The 19,748-nt window shown below is 39.2% G+C and overlaps 1 protein-coding gene across 1 annotated transcript in view; it reads left to right on the top strand.

Annotated features, from left to right (window-relative positions):
• ST18 (ST18 C2H2C-type zinc finger transcription factor) overlaps positions 1 to 19,572 on the top strand; it is a 95,382-nt gene extending 75,810 nt beyond the window's left edge. The window contains exons 12-20 of the mRNA XM_058174469.1: positions 3,170 to 3,232; positions 3,600 to 3,668; positions 9,103 to 9,165; positions 9,247 to 9,327; positions 11,425 to 11,646; positions 12,253 to 12,341; positions 13,118 to 13,221; positions 17,600 to 17,743; positions 19,432 to 19,572. Coding sequence (XP_058030452.1) covers positions 3,170 to 3,232; positions 3,600 to 3,668; positions 9,103 to 9,165; positions 9,247 to 9,327; positions 11,425 to 11,646; positions 12,253 to 12,341; positions 13,118 to 13,221; positions 17,600 to 17,743; positions 19,432 to 19,572 — 976 coding nt within the window. The remainder of the gene's footprint in view (positions 1 to 3,169; positions 3,233 to 3,599; positions 3,669 to 9,102; positions 9,166 to 9,246; positions 9,328 to 11,424; positions 11,647 to 12,252; positions 12,342 to 13,117; positions 13,222 to 17,599; positions 17,744 to 19,431) is intronic.
• Positions 19,573 to 19,748: the final 176 nt, after the last annotated feature.

Raw genomic sequence — 19,748 nt, forward strand, 5'->3', positions numbered from 1 at the left:
TACAATGGGGTTATTCACTGGTGGTTTAAGGACATTACCGAAAGTTGTAATCAGTTAATTATTAGAAAAGAAAATTGAAAAAATGTTAGAAGCCTCAACTCATTACTGGATAACTGACTGAATAATTAAATGGTTTAGTTACTTTATATTAAAACAATACATTTTCATCTCTTTGGGCTATAACTTTGCAGCTTCCATCTTCATTTTTCCCCTATCAAACATGCAGATGCATCTCAGTGAAAATACTTATAGCATTATAATCCATGTTTATTACATTAAAGCAGCATTTTCCCCACACAAACTAGTCTTTCCCTCCTCTTCTTGGGACCTCAGTTCAGCTGCTCTTGTTATACTAATTAGTAATCATTATAATGTTACTAGCTACCATTAAGGCAGCTATAAGGAGCTAGAAAGGAAGACAATCATGAGAAGGTATTTTATAGAATTAAACTAAGTGCACCTCCAATTAAAACACTATTAAAATAAACAGTAATATTATCTGATTTCTCAGCAAGTCTATATTTTCACTCTTACATGTTTTTCTATCATTCACACATAGCCTTCTATGCCTGCTTTTCTCTTTCCCCATTCCTTTCTGCCATATATGTGGAACTTTTGGCTTTTTACAACAGGTAATAGCAGCATCGGCTAAACCAATAGTAAACTTCATTTATTTTTCTTTTTTTTTAACTAGTCACTGTTAAAGTGGGGTCACTGTTTCCAACTATTAGGAGAAGTTTAATTTTTTTTCAAACCAGGATTTGAACTAAGGTTCAGGTCCTGATAAAGAGAAATTAAACCAGGCATATGGAGAGAATTTCTCTCTCTCTCTCTCTCCCTCTCCCTCCCTCCCCCCTCCCAGAAATATTGGAAATATGAGCTTGCTTACCCATAAAAAGAGTCTTCACTAAAGTCCATTGCAAGGGCAGAAAGAAGAGACAACTTCCTCATTACTAACACATAGAATTATATAAAGCATTTGAAGGAACACTTCAGAAAGCATGGAATGCCTCTCCACAAAACCCAGAGGCAGGAACATCCTTTAGAAGAGTGTTTCTCAATCTTAGCAACTTTAAGATGTCTGGACTTCAATTTCCAGAATTCTCCACCTATTTGCTTGAGGAATTCTGAGTGTTGAAGTCAAAACACCTCAAAGTTGCTAAAAGGTTGAGAAACACTGTTCTAGAAGACTCTGTGCAGTTGCTTCAAGTGGTTTACCAAATTATCCATGCATGTCAATGAATATATAGCCACTTTATATTGCCGGTACTATGAGTGTTGCTTGTACACAGGTACCTTCCAAAACAACTGTGCCAACCCTACTGCAATATTTATTTATTTATTATTTATTTATTTTGTCACAACAATATATATAAGCATCATACAAAAGGTTATATAACATATAAATATATATATGAGTTAATATTAGGAGGTATAAGCATATATATATATATGTAGGTCTTTGGTTATTCGGGTTTTCTCCCGCGTAAAATTGGAAGTGTCTTGGTGATGTTTCGACGAAGTCTCATTCGTCATCTTCAGGCTTCAGCTTCGTGCTTCTGGGAGCAATGTGTGATTGCAGCTGTTTCTTCCTTTTTAACTGCTAGTGGGGGTTTGAATTGATTGGGTGGGAGCTTGGCTGTGCTCTGATTGGATGGTGGTTTTTTTGTGCTCTGATTGGCTGGGGGTGTGTCCTGTTTGGGTGAGAGAAGCCATCGAGATAGAAAAACGCCCACACAGCATGAACAAACGAGATGATACCTCCCGTCTACCAGCCATTTGGAAACCCGCCCTTATTGACAAACGAGTCCCTAACACGAGGAATGACACCAGACCCACACTCACGAGATCCACACAGGATGTCACCACCACACATCCACCCAGAAAGCAGACCCAAACCCACACTGATCAGGAAGCACGACCAAGGACCAGAAGCCAGACCGCAGCTGCAACATTAGCCATTTCAAACCTCTCCAATCCATACATACAGCAGACAGACACCCACTATGAAGATGTAGCACGACCACAAACACGAAGCCAAACAACAGCAATGCAGCTCACCAGCTCAAATGCCCCTGCAACTCAGACTAATCTGAGCACAACCAAGCCCTCACCCAAACAGGACACACCCCCAGCCAATCAGAGCACAAAAAACCCCCATCCAATCAGAGCACAGCCAAGCTCCCACCCAATCAGTTCAAACCCCCACTAGCAGTTAAAAAGGAAGAAAAGTTTTTGGTTAAAGAATTTAGGATTATGGGAAGAGACCACAGAGTCAGGTAAAGTGTTCCAAGCACTAATGATTCTGTTACAGAAGTCATATTTTCTGCAGTCTAGATTAAAGCGGTTAACATTAAGTTTAAATCTATTGGTTGCTCTTATATTATTGCAATTAAAGCTGAAGTAGTCTTTAACAGGAAGGACATTACAATAGAAGATTCTATGAGTTAAACTTAGGTCTTGTCAAAGGCGACGTAGTTCCAAGTTTTCTAAGCCTAGGATTTCAAGTCTGGTGGCATACGGTATTTTGTTGTTTTCAGAGAAATGGAGAACACTTCTTGTACAATATTTCTGGACACGTTCAATTGTATTGATGTCAGAGATGTGGTGAGGATTCCAAACAGGCGAGCTGTATTCTAGAATTGGTCTAGCAAATGTTTTATATGCTCTGGTTAGTAGTGTAGTGTTTTTGGAAAAGAAGCTATGCAAGATTAGGTTAACAACTCTTAGAGCCTTTTTTGCAATGTAGTTGCAGTGGGCTTTGGCACTTAGATCATTTGACATGAAAACTCCAAGGTCTTTAACGGGATGGGGGTCATCTGTAAGGTAATGTCCATCAAGTATGTACTTAGTATTTGGGTTCTTTTTTCCAATATGTAAGACTGAGCATTTGCTGGTTGAGATTTGGAGTTGCCAAGTTTTAGACCAAGCAGTTAGATGATCAAGGTCTTTTTGAATGATAGATGTATTGTCTGTGGTGTTAAATAGTTTGACATCATCAGCAAAGAAAACACAATTACTTGAGATATGATCATGGAGAACAGCAGAACATGGTTCCTCCAGCAGAAGATAGTTATTCCCTCTTATGCTTTTTTTTCTTAAAGAGAACCCATTGTTTTCTCTCTCTCCCAATTAATTTGTGTCTGACTGGTTCACTTTATTTTCTTAGGTGTCCAACTCCAGGATGCGATGGCAGTGGTCACGTGACAGGAAACTATGCATCTCACCGCAGGTAAAAAAATGAAATGTGAGAGCATTTAACAAACTATAAAGATGCAAGATTGCAATCGGCAGTTGTAATAATAGCTATGTATTTACCAAGACCAATGTATTTTCTGAGCCCAATTTAAAATATATTTTAATCTGTAAGATCCTAAATACTTTGGATTTGGTAATTCACACGATCTCCTTCACCTGCATGTACTTAATAGAACTTACATTACAAAAATAATAATAATAATAATCCTCAAGCCTTAGATTTGGTGCCTTTTACTTTGGTTAAGCTTTTAATTTATTTTTAAAATAAAAAAAACAGTAATCTTTTTAATTATCATTTTGTTACAGTATCCTTAAAATTCTCTTGCATTTCATTTTCTTAGTGTTTCTGGATGTCCTTTGGCTGACAAGACGTTAAAATCCTTAATGGCGGCCAATTCTCAAGAGCTTAAGTATGTATTTGTTCCAAAGAAAGGGGAGGTATTGACTGATATGTTTCTTTACAGGGTTTTCTTTCCTCAAAATCCATTATTTAATAAGAGCAGCAAGTAAGGTTATTTGTACTCTCTTTTTTCAAACATCATAAATCACTTTTACCAGGAATTTTTTCTTTCTTCAGCTTAATTAAGCCTTTCCAAATCTCTTGTAATTAAAATTGCATGATGGAAAGTTTAGACGGATATGCTCATGGGTGGGAAAGGATCCAATTAGATAAGCATTGTGGTAAAACCCTTGTCCTCTGTCTTCTGGAGGACTACAATGACAACAGTGGTGGTAGACTTATTCCCCCCATTTTGCAGATCAGTTTCTAATAGTATAAACATTAAAATGATCCAGACCCACCAGTTTGATTGCATGGAGAACAGGCTGATCCAAAAGTCCCATAAATTAGATGCTGCTATGAGTGCAATAAAGCAACTGCTGCTGCTACTACTACTACTACTAATAATAATAATGTCAAAACTGTTTCACATTTAATATGCAAATGCAGCAAAATCACCCAAACTGATTACAAAGCTAGACTTAAACATAATTCTCATGTTTAATAAAGTAAATAATAATTAAAAATGATAATAATAATAATTCTATTAGGATCATTAACAATAGTTGAACATTATATTAGGATCAATAATAATAGTTGAATCTTAATGTATTTTTTTAAAAAAAACAGTGGTAAATCCCACTGACAAATAATAAGAGGATGAAGAGGAAGGCTGAATTTAGCTATTGACATTTGGATGTTTTCTATTCACCTGGTCATCTGCTTTCGGTACAGTAGCTTTGAGCTGAAGAATAAGACTTTTGTCCAAGGTCAAGTTTAAAGTACATGATGGAAGTGCATAACTACTGCATGTCTGTTAAGAAATCTGTTAAGACAGGGTTCCAGAAACATCTGGTAAAAAGAAAGGAGGAGGCTTATGCCTATATATTAATTCAACCTGGTGTCAAGATTTTAACATAATTTACAAATTCTGTGACAACAATTTAGAGACTCTAATTATCAATTGCAAACCTTACTATTCGCCTCGTGAATTTTCCTCATTTCTTCTAATTGCTGTTTATGTCCCACCACAAGCCTGTGTAAACGAGGCATTACGAACTCTAGCTGACCAAATCATGGAGGCTGAAGCCAAACACCCTGATTCACTGGCCATTGTTTTGGGAGATCTAAACAAGGCAAACTTAAGGAAAGAACTACCAAAATACTTTCAGCATGTCAATTGTCCCACCAGAGGCAAGAATACTCTAGACCACTGCTACACAACACTAAAAGATGCCTATCGGTCTTTACCACGTGCAGCTGTAGGACACTCTGATCATTGCATGATTCACCTTGTACCTGCTTACAGGCAAAGACTTAAAGCCATAAAACCAATAATTAAATCAGTGAAAACCTGGACGGAGGAATCAGAATTAAAGCTACAGGCATGTTTTGACTGCACTGATTGGAATATTTTAAAGATACCTCTGCAGACCTGGATGAACTCACAGATACTGTAACATCATATGTCAGCTTCTGTGAAGACCTATGTACCTACAAGGAACTTGCGAATACACAGTAATAACAAACCTTGGTTTACACCTAAACTTAAGCAGCTACGACATTCCAAAGAGGAAGCCTACAGAAAAGGTGATAAAATGCTGTACAATCAGGCCAGAAATGCACTAACAAGGAGATAAGAGCAGCAACAAGAAGCTACTCTGAAAAGCTAAAGAATCAATTTTCAGCAAATGAACCAGCAAACATGTGGAAAACTCTTAAAAATATCACCGGCTATGGCAAACCTCCTTCCCAGGCTGAAGGTAATCAACAACTGGCAGATGACCTGAATGAGTTTTACTGCAGGTTTGAAAGGAAACTACAGCCACCTATCTCCACAACCCCATCTCAGACACAGCAACAACAGCCAAGCCTCCTACAACTGACCCCATTTCATTGGGTTCACAACCCCTAGTGATCACAGAAAAGGAAGTGCAGGACCTATTTCACAGACAAAAGCCAGGAAAAGCGCCAGGCCCAGACAAGATAACTCCTTCTTGCTTAAAAGTCTGTGCTGACCAATTGGCCCCATCTTCACCCATATTTTCAATAAATCACTAGAGATGTGCTATGTTCCTTCTTGCTTCAAACGCCTACCATCATCCCAGTGCCAAGAAGCCCACCATCAAGGAACTGAATGACTACAGACCAGTTGCTCTAACATCTGTAGTCATGAAAACCTTTGAAAGGCTAGTGCTTTCCTACCTGAAAACCATCACGAATCCGCTTTTAGACCCCTTGCAATTTGCATACCGAGCAAATAGATCAACAGATGATGCTGTTAATATGGCTCTGCACTACATCCTACAACATCTTGAGTCTCCAAAGACCTATGCAAGGGTCCCTTTTGTAGACTTTAGTTCAGCATTCAATACCATCATTCCAGACATTCTTCTAACTAAGCTAAACCAGCTACAGGTACCGGAACAGACTTGTAAGTGGATCACAAGCTTCCTAACAAACAGGAAGCAGCAGGTGAAGCTAAGCAAGATCACATCAAATACCTGTACAATTAGCACAGGGGCCCCCCAAGGCTGTGTGCTCTCCCCACTTCTCTTCTCTCTGTATACCAATGACTGCACCTCCAATGATCCATTTGTTAAGCTACTGAAGTTCGCAGATGACACAACAGTGATTGGTCTCATTCGAGACAATGACGAATCCGCATATAGACGAGAGGTCGAACGACTAGCCTTGTGGTGCAACCAAAACAATCTGGAACTGAACACACTCAAAACCGTAGAAATGGTGGTAGATTTTAGGAAAACCCTTCCATACTTCCACCTCTCACAATACTTGACAACACAGTATCAACAGTAGAAACCTTCAAATTTCTGGGTTCTATCATATCGCAAGATCTCAAATGGACAGCTAACATCAAAACATCATTAAAAAGGACAACAAAGAATGTTCTTTCTGCGCCAACTCAGTAAGCTCAAACTGCCCAAGGAGCTGCTGATCCAGTTCTACAGAGGAATTATTGAGTCTGTCATTTGCACCTCTATAACTGTCTGGTTCGGTTCTGCAACCCAACAAGAAAAACACAGACTTCAGAGGATAATTAGAACTGCAGAAAAATAATTGCTACCAACTTGCCTTCCATTGAGGACCTGTATACTGCACGAATCAAGAAGAGCCGTGAAAATATTTACAGACCCTCGCATCCTGGACATAAACTGTTTCAACTCCTACCTCAAAACGACGCTATAGAGCACTGCACACCAGAACAACTAGACACAAGAACAGTTTTTTCCCGAAGGCCATCACTCTGCTAAACAAATAATTCCCTCAACACTGTCAGACTATTTACTGAATCTGCACTACTATTAATCGTTTCATAGTTCCCATCACCAATCTCTTTCCACTTATGACTGTATGACTATAACTTGTTGCTGGCAATCCTTATGATTTATATTGATATATTGATCATCAATTGTGTTGTAAATGTTGTACCTTGATGAACGTATCTTTTCTTTTATGTACACTGAGAGCATATGCACCAAGACAAATTCCTTGTGTGTCCAATCACACTTGGCCAATAAATTCTATTCTATTCTATTCTATTCTATTCTATTCTATTCTATTCTATTCTATTCTATTCTATTCTAAATCAGGAATAAACTCTTCTGGAAATGTATGGCTATATGGAAATTCTGTTCTAGTAAGATACTCCAATCCTGATCCTAGACAGTATTGTGAATCTCAAAGATTGACTCTTGAGTTTTTTTTTGTTGTTGTTTTTTTGTTTACATTTATACCCCGCCCTTCTCCGAAGACTCAGGGCGGCTTACAGTGTATAAGGCAATAGTCTCATTCTATTTGTATATTTTTACAAAGTCAACTTATTGCCCCCCCAACAATCTGGGTCCTCATTTTACCTACCTTATAAAGGATGGAAGGCTGAGTCAACCTTGGGCCGGGCTTGAACCTGCAGTAATTGCAGGCTTTGTGTTCTTAATAACAGGCTTTACCAGCCTGAGCTATCCAGTTGATCTGTTCAATTGCATTCAGTCCAGAGAAATACGTTAGAAACTTCAGAAAAGATTAAAGGAGAGAGGCATAACACACTGCTCTATAAATTACTTCTCTCTCCTTTGGAACACCTGACTTTAGAGGCCAAGACAATGTTCTTTTTACAGTTTTCTATAGGACAGTCAAACCTGAGTTTTTTTACCTGGCGTTTCATGTTTGAAGAGTGCAGAAATTACTCTGGGACAGGGTATGCATATCACAATTTTTGGATGTGATATGCATACCATCACTATGTAGAGTGATGTGCTTTATGTTTTGTTAATGCTTTTATATGATTGTACTGGAAGTGAATCTGGAAACATACGTATAATTTTAAAAAAATTCATATACTATAGATACAGATGCAACATATTCTATCTTCAGATTTTTTTTTAATTCAAATAACTGGTTCTCCAGCCTAAGGTATGTGTCAGGAGTTACTTGTGGGCAATATATCAGCACTTTACAGCAACCATTGAAGCCTCCTTATAAATTGCTAACAGAACAATTCATAAGAAAAGTTGCAGTTTGATTAAAAGACAGCATTGAAGCACTGATCATACCAGCATAAGAACTAGCATCAAGCACCTGTGTAGAGTGGTGCAGGCTGTGCAGAGTGGCCTCAGATACAGTCAAGCCCATAGTGGCAGGGTGTAAGATACAGATAAGAACAGCGGCACAACCAAGCAACTGGCCTGTGTACAGGAATATCTGCACTGTGTATGAGTTGGACTGTCCCCAGTTCAGATGGGCTATTCAACAGAAAGTCGTAGAGAATAACAGGACTAAGATTCTGTGGGGTTTTCAGATCCAGATGGACACACAGGTACTGGCCAATCAATCAGACATCATGATGGTAGACAAGAAGCAGAAGTCAGAGCTGGTAATAGATGTAGTGGTGCCAAGTGACAGCAACATCAGGAAGAGGGAATATGAGAAGCTGGAGAAGTATCACACCAGAAGTGAAAACTGGAGAGGATGTCGAAAGTAAAGGCCGAATGGTCCCTGTGGTGATAGGAGCATTTCAGGGCTGCCAAACTGGAACAATGGTTCCAACAAATGTCAGGAAGAAGATCAAAGCTTTCTGTCCAGATGCATGCAGTGCTAGGAACGGCTAAGATACTATGCAGAACCTTCAAACTCCTAAGCCTCTGGCAGAATCTCCATGATTGAGAAAGACACATACCACTCATAGGGGTGAAAAGGAATTTTTAAATATACATACAAAAGTTTTTTTTACAGAAACTTTTGCTAAAGTTTTGCTAAAGTTCTCAATTTAATAAGGTCGGATTCATTTAAACATTTCTTCTTTTTCTCTGTATTTTGTTTGATAGGTGTCCCACTCCTGGATGTGATGGCTCTGGTCATGTGACAGGAAATTATGCCTCTCACAGAAGGTACGGACCCTTTACTTATTCAAAAGTAAAAGATTAGGAAGTCAGGAAGAGAAATAAACTGCTTTGCATACTTTTCTTTAGTTTGTCTGGCTGTCCTCGGGCCAGGAAAAGTGGTCTGAAAGTGACTCCTACAAAGGAAGAGAAAGAAGATCCTGAACTTAAGTAAGTAGGCTTCCAAAGATTTGTGATAAAACACAGAACACACCCCAGTTGATCTCACTAAGATATGCATGTATTGTTGTTGTTGTTAGTTGCAAAGTTGTGAAGTCGTGTCCGACCCATCATGACCCCATGGACAACGTTCCTCCAGGCCTTCCTATCCTCTACCATCCCTGAAGTCCATTTAAGCTCACGCCTACTGCTTCAGTGACTCCATCCAGCCACCTCATTCTCTGTTGTCCCTTTCTTCTTTTGCCCTCAATCTTTCCCAGTGTTAGGCTCTTCTCCAGTGAGTCCTTCCTTCTCATTAGGTGGCCAAAGTATTTCAGTTTCATCTTCAGGATCTGGCCTTCTAAAGAGCAGTCTCTTCTGGGACTGACTTTTTTGTTCACCTTGCAGTCCAAGGGACTCAAAGGAGTCTTCTATAGCACCATCATTCAAAGGCCTCAATTCTTTGGCGCTCAGCCTTTCTTATGGTCCAACCTTCACAGCCATACATTGCAACTGGGAAAACCATAGCCTTGATTATACGCGCTTTTGTTGGCAGGGTGATGTCTCTGTTTTTTAGTACGCTGTCTAGATTTGCCATAGCTTTCCTCCCCAGGAGAAAGTGTCTTTTAATTTCTTGGCTGCAGTCCCCATCTGCGGTGATCTTGGAGCCCAGGAAAATAAAATCTGTCACTCCCTCCATTTCTTCACCATCTATCTGCCAGGAATTGAGAGGGCCAGATGCCATGATCTTAGTTTTCTTAATGTTGAGTTTCAAGCCAACTTTTGCACTTTCCTCCTTCACCGGCATCAAGAGGCTTTTTAGTTCCTCTTCGCTTTCTGCCATTAGAATAGTATCATCTGCATGTCTGAGGTTATTGATATTTCTCCCGGCAATCTTAATTCCAACTTTTGATTCATCCAGCCCCACCTTTCTCATGATGTGTTCTGCATATAAGTTAAATAGGCAGAGTGATAGTATACAGCCTTGCCAGACTCCTTTCCCAATTTTGAACCAATCAGTGGTTCCGTGTTCAGTTCTCACTGTTGCTTCTTGACCTGCATACAGGTTTCTCAAGAGACAAATAAGATGGTTTGGTACTCCCATCTCTTTAAGAACTGGCCACAATTTGTTGTGACCCACACAAAGGCTTTAGCATGGTCAATGAAGCAAAAGTAGATGTTTTTCTGGAACTCCCTAGCTTTCTCCATGATCCAGCGTATGTTGGCAATTTGATCTCTAGTTCCTCTACCTCTTCGAAATCCTGCCTGTACTTCTGGTAGTTCTCGGTCCACATACTGCATGCATATGTACTAACAAATTGAAATAAAGTTACAAAAACTAGTCTTATGGTTTCAGTGAACACCAATATTATTGATATTGTAAAAAAGGTGTAATGTAGCATGTAATCGCAGTAATTTTTTTCCTACCCAGAGTTTCCATGTATCCATGCAATTATAGATGCTGATAAATGTAATAACTGTCAAGTCTCTATGAATTGAGAGTTTGATATTTTAAATCTTTTAAAGTGGCTCTGGTAGACTAACCTTGGCTTGTTCACTAAATACAATGAGTGGGTTTACACAAAGTTAAGTTCACAGAAAATGCCAAGATATAACATGGGTTAACACAGGACACTCACTCCAAAGCAACCCACATTATAGCTCTGGTGACTTATGTCATTTATGAGATCAAAGCAGAGGTGGGTTTCAGCAGATTCTGACCAGTTCTGGAGAACCGGTAGCAGAAATTTTGAGTAGGTCAGAGAAGTAAAAATTCTGACTGGCTCTGCCCCCATCCCAAGTCCCAGGTGATCAGGAGAAAATGGGGATTTTGCCAGTATCCTTCCCCTGGATTTGGGAGGTAATGGAAATTTTACAGTATTCTTTCCCCTGCCACACCCACCAAGCCATGCCCACCAAGCCATGCCACACCCATCAAGCCACACCCACAAACTGGTAGTAAAGAATTTTGAAACCCACCACTGAATCAATATGCTAAGAGCTTTCAATTAAAAATCCTGGAGGTGCATATTATTTTGCTAATTTGAATTTATTTTCTCTCTGAAGAGAGGTCTTTAGACAAATATCAGTTTTGCTGTGCTCCTACAGATGTCCAGTGCTCGGCTGTGATGGCCAAGGTCATGTATCAGGTAAATACACTTCCCATCGCACAGCTTCAGGTTGTCCCATGGCTACCAAGAGACAGAAGGAAAGTCCTCTCAATGGATCTTCACTCCCCTGGAAGTTGAACAAGCAAGAGTTACCACACTGCCCCTTGCCAGGCTGCAATGGGCTGGGTCACGTTAATAATGTTTTTGTCACTCACAGAAGGTATCCAATTGTTTTTATTCCCTTTTTTCCCCTTCTCTCTATAAATCAATGAAGTTTTGTTTATTTGACAATCCTATTCAACTGATTTTGCATGCATTTTAAATAGCTTATCTTTCAGGGATGATCGAGGCTAGAACTGTTAATGAATACTTATGAATACTATATAACAATAAATTATTCTTAGGATCAAATCACTGAACTAATATTTTATAGATCTTTGAAGAATGGGCATCATAAGATGTGCATAATTTGTTCTGTTGATCTTCTAATGTGACTTCAAGGTCATAGATTTCCCAGCATGAACGTAGCTGGTGTGGCTGTTAGTAAAACAATAGTGCAAAAATATCAGATTTGGTGCTTTGAAGCAAGTGCTATCAAGGTTCAGTCATAATAGAACTGAACAATGAGTTGAAAGAGAAGACAATTATAGGCATGTCACTGGAATTCATATACAACAAATGCTATTGTATTAACATTATTATCAGGGTGGAGCATAATGGAAAGCACAGTAAAACAGATTTATACTGACAAGATGTTGGAAGCTGAGTTGTGGCAATCAAAATATGTTTCAACTTTCATATAGGTCCCCTTTCCTACTCTTTTTAGTTTGTCTGGATGTCCCCTGAATGCACAAGCCTTAAAAAAAGGCAAAATATCTGAAGAACTAATGACTGTTAAATTGAAAGCAAATGGAGGTAAGGAGATTAGATTGCATAAATATAGTATCAACCATTATCATTTACTGATAATTATAAGAACTGTTGTGGCAGAATATAATAGTATTATTGCGAAAGGTTTGACTGTTTTATTTTAACTCAGTATTTATGTGATACACGTTGCTCTCTATCTTCCATCAATAGATACTGAATATAGGTAACATATAGTCATTTTGATTAGCCACCATGGATTCCCTGTTCAAAGCTATTGAAGTTTACAATTATGCATATGCATAGATGTACTAGCATTAATTATAAATTTATATTTACCACTTTATCTCTTTACTGATATGCAAGGGAAGATCAGCAGTCCCTACTCCTATATAATACAACGCATATAGCTTAATGTTTGGACCTGTTTCATACAGCTGAAATTGATATATAAATATAGCTGAAATTGATGCATAGATTACATATCAAAACTGTGTTCCCATTAGATATAACACTTCCTGAACAACAGGCATCTAAATCAGTAGTAAAGCAGGAAGATAAAGAAAATATTGAGAAATGTAGGGAATGTGCATGAACCTTTTGAAGCCCTTCATGACTTCCTGGTCCTTGATATGTCATAACAGAGAGTTTTATATCAGTTCTGATAAGTGTAGAATGAAATTGCTATATCTAGTTTTGATTCCAGTTAAATGGATGGGTATCTAACCAATGTAAGCCTCAATTTCACAGTGTTTCTAAAGACAGATGTGGATATTTTCAGAAAGAAATTTTATACTTGATTTGAACTGGTAAATTTTATGCAGGTTTAGAGAATGAACAGGAAATCAGACATTTGGATGAAGAAATTAAAGAACTAAATGAATCCAACCTTAAAATTGAAGCTGACATGATGAAACTCCAGACGCAGGTAAGAACATAACTATTTCACGGAGATATAGCAATAATAGATATTTTTCCCCACTCACCCCTTTTAGTGCTTGAAAGGATCTGGAGTCTCCTACTCTTCAGAAAGTTAGCTTGGTTTGGGGGTAGGGGAATGAAGGCCATTGCTAAAGAAGAATACTGGTGACCAGGTCAGTACAGACATTCTCTGTGTGCAGCTCATTCTCAGAAGGACAGGAAAAGGGGGCAATAGTGACAGATGGTAACAGCATGAACAACACATGAACACTTCCCTGTGTGCTATTTGCCAGTTGGCACATGCTCTGCCTCTTCCTGGTTGGACCACACTAAGGCCTTGGCTGCCACTGAGCACTACCAGCTGAGTTTTAAAATGCTGACTATCCTAACATGGCAAGTGGTTCATACTGCTTGAGGCTGAGTCTAGGAATGTTTGTTTGCCAGATCTACTCAAAAGAAAGGAGGAAGAAAAGGGAAATACTGTATTTTATGAAAAAGCATGTAAAGAGAAAGGAAGGACTGGAAAAAAAGAATTAGAAGAGCTTAAACATGTCCCTCACTATGGGTGGGTGATTCAGACACTTGGATTATAGTATAGATCCGGGGTGTCAAATTCAAGGCCCGCGGGCCAGATCCAGCCCATGGGGTGCTTAGATCTTAGAACACTTTACCTGACTCTGTGGTCTCTTCCCATAATCCTAAAAGCTTTATCCAAAAACTTTCTACTATTGACCTCACCCCATTCCTAAGAGGACCATAAGGGGCGTGCATAAGCGCACAAACGTGCCTACCGTTCCTGTCCTATTGTTTTTCTTTTCTTCTTTCTATATATATGCTTATACCTCCTTATATTTACCCATATATGTTTATATACTATATAATCTTTTGTATGATTCCTACATATATTGTTGTGACAAAATAAATAAATAAATAAATAAATAAATAAATAGATCTGGCCCACAGGGCTGCCCTGGAAACAGTGAAGACTGCAGTGCCTTTGCCAGCAAAAACAGAGCTCAGTAGGGCTGTATGCGGCCTTCACAAGCTCTGTTTTTGCTGGCAGATGGTTGCAGGCCATTGCACCCGAAAACAGAGCTTGCAAGGGCCACATGGAGCCCTCCCGAACTCTGTTGTTGCTGGCAGAGGATTGTCGGAAGCTGTTGCAATCAAAAACAGAGCTCGGGAGCCCAGTTTTGCTGGCAGAGCACTTGAGCCACCACAGGCACTCCCAACACAAGTGATGTTGAGCTGGCCATGCCCCCTGGCCATCCCCCCTCCCCGAGGTCGAACTCAACCCTGATGTGGCCCTCAATGAAATTGAGTTTGACACCCCTGGTATAGATGATCTCAGACAACCATCCCTGAGGGGGGGTGATATTCTGAGACAGCTTGGGATTTCATAGTGCTCATGACAACTGTGGGTTTGTGCCAAGTTATCACAGTCCAATGCTTAGGTGGCTACATATGAGACCTGGTTTATACTTTGGAGCAATTGAGGCATGATCTCGTGGTGGTAGATATAAGAGCTACTACATTGTCACTGACAGATCACTTTTCAGTGACCATGGAATTGACTGGCTTTACTGATCTATGCAAGGAGATACATCTAATTAGATCAGCCCATTCCAGCATAGAATAGATTCTACTAGCTGCCAAATGGCATTTGGAGAGTTACCAGCAGTCTGCAGGGTGGTTTTGTTGGGATTCCAGTTGTCTTCTGAAGTATAGATTGTAGGAAAGATTATCTGCAATCTTTTCAGTCACAATCCAGGTGTGGGAAATTAGAATGATCATTATTGATGATGGTTGAGGTTTAAATACCTGAGAACATGATCCTCTTAGTCCTTCTGCATCTTTCAGCAGTCTTGAATACTGTTAGTCACAGTATCCTTCTGGATCATCTGTGAGGCTTAGAAGTCAGGGTTCATTTTGTGCTGATTTGTTTGTTTCCTAAGTGGATGGTTTGGGACTGACTGGAGCAAAAGATAGTTTGAGCCATTCAACAGGATGCCACAGAGATCAACTTTCTTTCCTATCTTATTTAACATTTGCATGAAGCCTCTGGAAGAGATTAACTACCAGCTTGGGGTTGGTATCATTAATATGTGATGGAATATAAATCCAGGGTCTGGAGACTGTAGCAGTGGCTTCTGAAGCTAAGTGATTCTGGAATAAAACCAACTCTAGGCTGTGAAAGGAGCTGGATTCCCCTAGAAAAAGCTAGTAAGCAATTTCAGAATCCTATCTCCCAGTAGAACAGAAGTTAAAAGCTATGACCAGTGAGTCCTTTGCCCAGCTATGACTGGGGTGTCAGTTGTGGCCAATCTTAGGACAGAAGATTGTGGCTAATGTCATATCCTCATCATGTTAGGATGCAGCTAGACCAGGGGTCTCCAACTTTGGCAACTTTAAGCCTGGAGGACTTCAACTCCCAGAATTCCCCAGCCAGCTTTGCTTGGAGACCCCTGAACTAGACAGTCTGTGACCTGTTGGATCCTTTTTTCAGAGATACCCCGTTCCTTATCAGATTCCTCAATACCTTCAACACTGGCAGAGCTTCTTGCGTATTAGAAAAGTTCTTTAAAAATTCAGAGAGAGACGCCTTGACAGTAGCCCACGTTGAACTGCACACAGCACAGTCAAACATCAGAGGTTGCCTGCAAGAAATGTTTTGTGTCTTTTTGTTTGATGTCATAAAATGCTTTATGATAAAAATTGTATGTCATAAAATGTTTTGTAAAATTTGCCAAACTTCAATTCCACAGGATTTTTGACACCTTCCCTAAGTTATCCTATTTGTGGCGAAAAAGTTCTGCTCCATGGTAAACCATTTTGCCCAATTAAAGGTTACAGGCATGAGAATTTAAATAGTATATAGATATGTAATGAGCAGTTCAAGAAATTGCAATCAATGCACAATGCAGCATGCTGTCATTATAAGACTAATACCAAAGGTTTATTTCTGGCTTAAAGACAAATGTTGTTTGTAACCTTTAAAATCCTATCTGGCTTGTGCCTGATTATCTGCAGACCACTAATTCTAAATGGAATCTGCTTGCTGAGCCCCCCCTTACTAGTGAAATATGGTGAGAAAGAATCTGTAGGCAATTTGCAGGAGCTCTTCTCTTATGGAATGCCCTCTTTTCTTCCTGAGCACAGGAGAGTCATCAGATGTTTCTATTGTAACAAATAGTTAACACCAGTGGTGGGATTCAAGTAATTTAACAACCGGTTTTCTGCCCTAATGATGTCTTCCAACAACCAGTTTACCGAACTGCTCAGAAAGTTAACAACCGGTTCTCCTGAAGTGGTGCAAACTGGCTGAATCCCACCACTGGTTAACACCTTTACAAGGGGTGACTAAATCTCTAACTTTGCAATGCTAACTATATACTGCATATTCCCTAAATATAGATTTGCTTGTAATGCATAATGTGCAGTCCTATAATTGCACTCATAAATCTGGCACCGTAGCAGCATGCAAACAATGGTGAGAATTGCAAAATGATGAGGAACTCATGGAAAGTTTGCAGCTTATTGTGATGGCCAGTGGAGCCTGAACAAAATGGACTGATCTGTCAAAGTCTTTGCTTAGCTCTCACTTGACTCGTACTGCATCATCTGAAATATTTGTTTTTTTAAAAGAATATATAGGTTTCAATGGTGCTAATCTAGGATTAATTACTCTGATTCATTCAAGATGATATTTTTGTTAGCCTTTCTTTTTCGAAGAAGGTCCCTTTTTTTTTTCTATTCTGTTTCTTTTATTTTTACATTCAGAAGTGTTATAATCTCAGCCGTCCTACAGCATTGCCTTATCTAGCTCTAGTGCGAATACCAAGGCTGTTATTATTGTAGTGAGTCAGCAGGGATGCTGCAAGGAAAAAAAAAATCAGCAATGTAAACAGCAGTCTGTTTGCTTCTTTTTCTATGTGCCCAACAGCAACATTTTTTTTTTTAACCAGGCATTTTTAACCAAGCGCTAAGCCTTCTCCTATTTTGTCAAATTGGGGCCTTTCATCCTCCTGTGAACTCCTATAAAACAAGCAAGGAAACAAATACTTGTTTTTTTCATCCTAAAGGTTTCCTGCTGCTGTTTAGAGTGGAGACAGGAAACTTTCCACAAGTTGGAGCTGGGTGGAAGTGTTGAGAAGGGGAAATAGAAGCAGGTGGCAAACAAGTTCCATTTATCTACACTTTTTCAAAAACAATAACCCTAAAATTAGCCATTTTTCTGATGAATATTGTTAACACAGTTTTGTGAGCCTCAGGGTTGCATCTCCTCTGCTTGGTCTATCAGAGCAAGTTCTCATATGTAGTTGTAGCTTTAAGTCAAGAGCCTAACTATTCATTCTGCCATCTCTCATTTTTATTTATGGATTCAGATCACATCAATGGAGAGCAATCTGAAAACCATAGAAGAAGAGAATAAACTGATAGAGCAGAATAATGAGAGCCTATTGAAGGAACTAGCTGGCTTAAGCCAAGCTCTCATCTCCAGTCTTGCCGATATTCAACTTCCACAAATGGTACAGTATGTTTGTGACTAAGAATTCTGCACTTTCTCTAAGAATTGAGGAATAGAGAAGTACAAGGTAGCATCTCGCAGGGCTGTCTAATGGAAAATTATGATGCATAATCCATTATCACTATTGTTGTATGTACACTAAGAGCTTATGCACTGGAGACAAATTCCTTGTGTGTCTAATCACACTTGGCAATTCTATTCTATTCTATTAATCCCACTGTGAAATTATGGAAAAATCTGTATTAGCAATTCCAGATAGAATAACGACAGTATTTTAAACAGAAAAGAATAATATTTTTGGAGTGGGACAAGTCATCTTGTAGAGACATAAGAGATATACAGGTAATTCTCAATTTACAACTACAATTGATCCCCAGATTTATGTTGCTAAATTTATGTAACATTTGTTACGTGAGTTTTGCCCCATTTTAGGACCTTTCTGTGAATCACCGCAAGTGTTAAATTAATAACACAGTTGTTAAGAGAATCTGACTTCCCCATTGACTTTGCTTGTCAGAAGGTCGCAAAAACAGAACACATAATTCCGGCAACAGATCATATGATTGCAACTGTCATAAATTCCAGCTGCAAAGCAGCCAAATTCTAATCATGTGACCAGTCGGATGCTGCAATGGTTGTTAAGTGTGAAAAACTGTCATGCGCCACTTTTCTCAGTGATGCTGTAACTTTGAACTATCACTAAATGAACTGTTACAAGTCGAGGACTACCTGTACTATCTTACAAAGCTAACATGAAGATGGATAATGCTTTTCTTTTCAAATATCAAATCCAAGAGTTGAACCTATACACATACAGTGACTTTGCCAATGGCATACGGTGTACTGCTTTTATTTGCCAATATTACCAATTGGAAACCAGCATCTGGTCCCTGCCAGCCAGTATAGACCAATATAGACCAAGTTACTTGGTCTCCTTCCATTAAGGGCAGCAGAGAAATAAAATTCTACTTCTGCTGCAAACCAGATGACAGTGATCAGTTGGCAAGAAGGGAAAAGGCTCCCCATTGTTCTATGGCCACAATATCTGTGGCCAAGGGCCACATGTTGAAACAGGGAAGTAGATAAATACTGTATGGGTTACCCACATAAGAACCACTGGTATCACATCACATCACCCATGTATGTTCAAAGGTTTAAACACACATACTCACACACAAACAGAGCCCCTGTGTAAAAGCAAAAAAAACAGCCACTTGTCTCTGCCTTGAATCATATCACAACTCAATCCAGCCTCCATATGCCTGCTGTTTTAAGACAAAAAAAAAAGTGATATCTGGACAGACGTCCTTGTGATGTTGGAGTAGCAGCCACAGAAGATGAAGAATTACATATATCTGCCTGCAGCAACTTGCTTGAACATCCAAGGCAGATGGTATAGAAAAGTCTTTGACTTGTTTGTAATATGGCAAGTATACTAGCATTACAAGTGAATGCACTTACAGAAACAGGGCTAGGCAGAGAGAAAAGGGGTGTCCATTTAACATGATTCCAATGGATTGCTTTCACAAAAAAAAAAAAGTTCTGATTTAGATTTTAAAAACTCAGTTCCCATGCATCTCAGCCAGATTCAGGTCTGCTAGTCCACAAATAAAAAATCTTCTCTCTCTTGCTAACATCCCACTGATTTTTGATTTCTTTGTTTTGTGTCATGCCTTTGCCTTTATTCAGGGCCCGATCAGCGAGCAGAACTTTGAAGCATACGTGAATACACTCACAGATATGTACAGCAATCTGGAAAGGGACTATTCCCCAGATTGCAAGGCTCTGCTGGAAAGTATCAAGCAAGCAGTGAAGGGTATTCATGTGTAGGATGGAAGAACTGCTGGGCACAAGAAGGTCTCAGCAGCTGAAAATTCCAGATGAATCCATGAAAAACACCTGGACTGCTTAGAAATATTGGTTGCTGTGCTGCATTTTTAATTACAACATTGCACTATTTTTTTCCAGCTGACATAAAAAGGACATTAAACATAACAGACTATTGT

This window comes from Ahaetulla prasina, chromosome 3 (genome assembly GCF_028640845.1).
Source record: "Ahaetulla prasina isolate Xishuangbanna chromosome 3, ASM2864084v1, whole genome shotgun sequence".
NCBI classification, from domain to species: domain Eukaryota; kingdom Metazoa; phylum Chordata; class Lepidosauria; order Squamata; family Colubridae; genus Ahaetulla; species Ahaetulla prasina.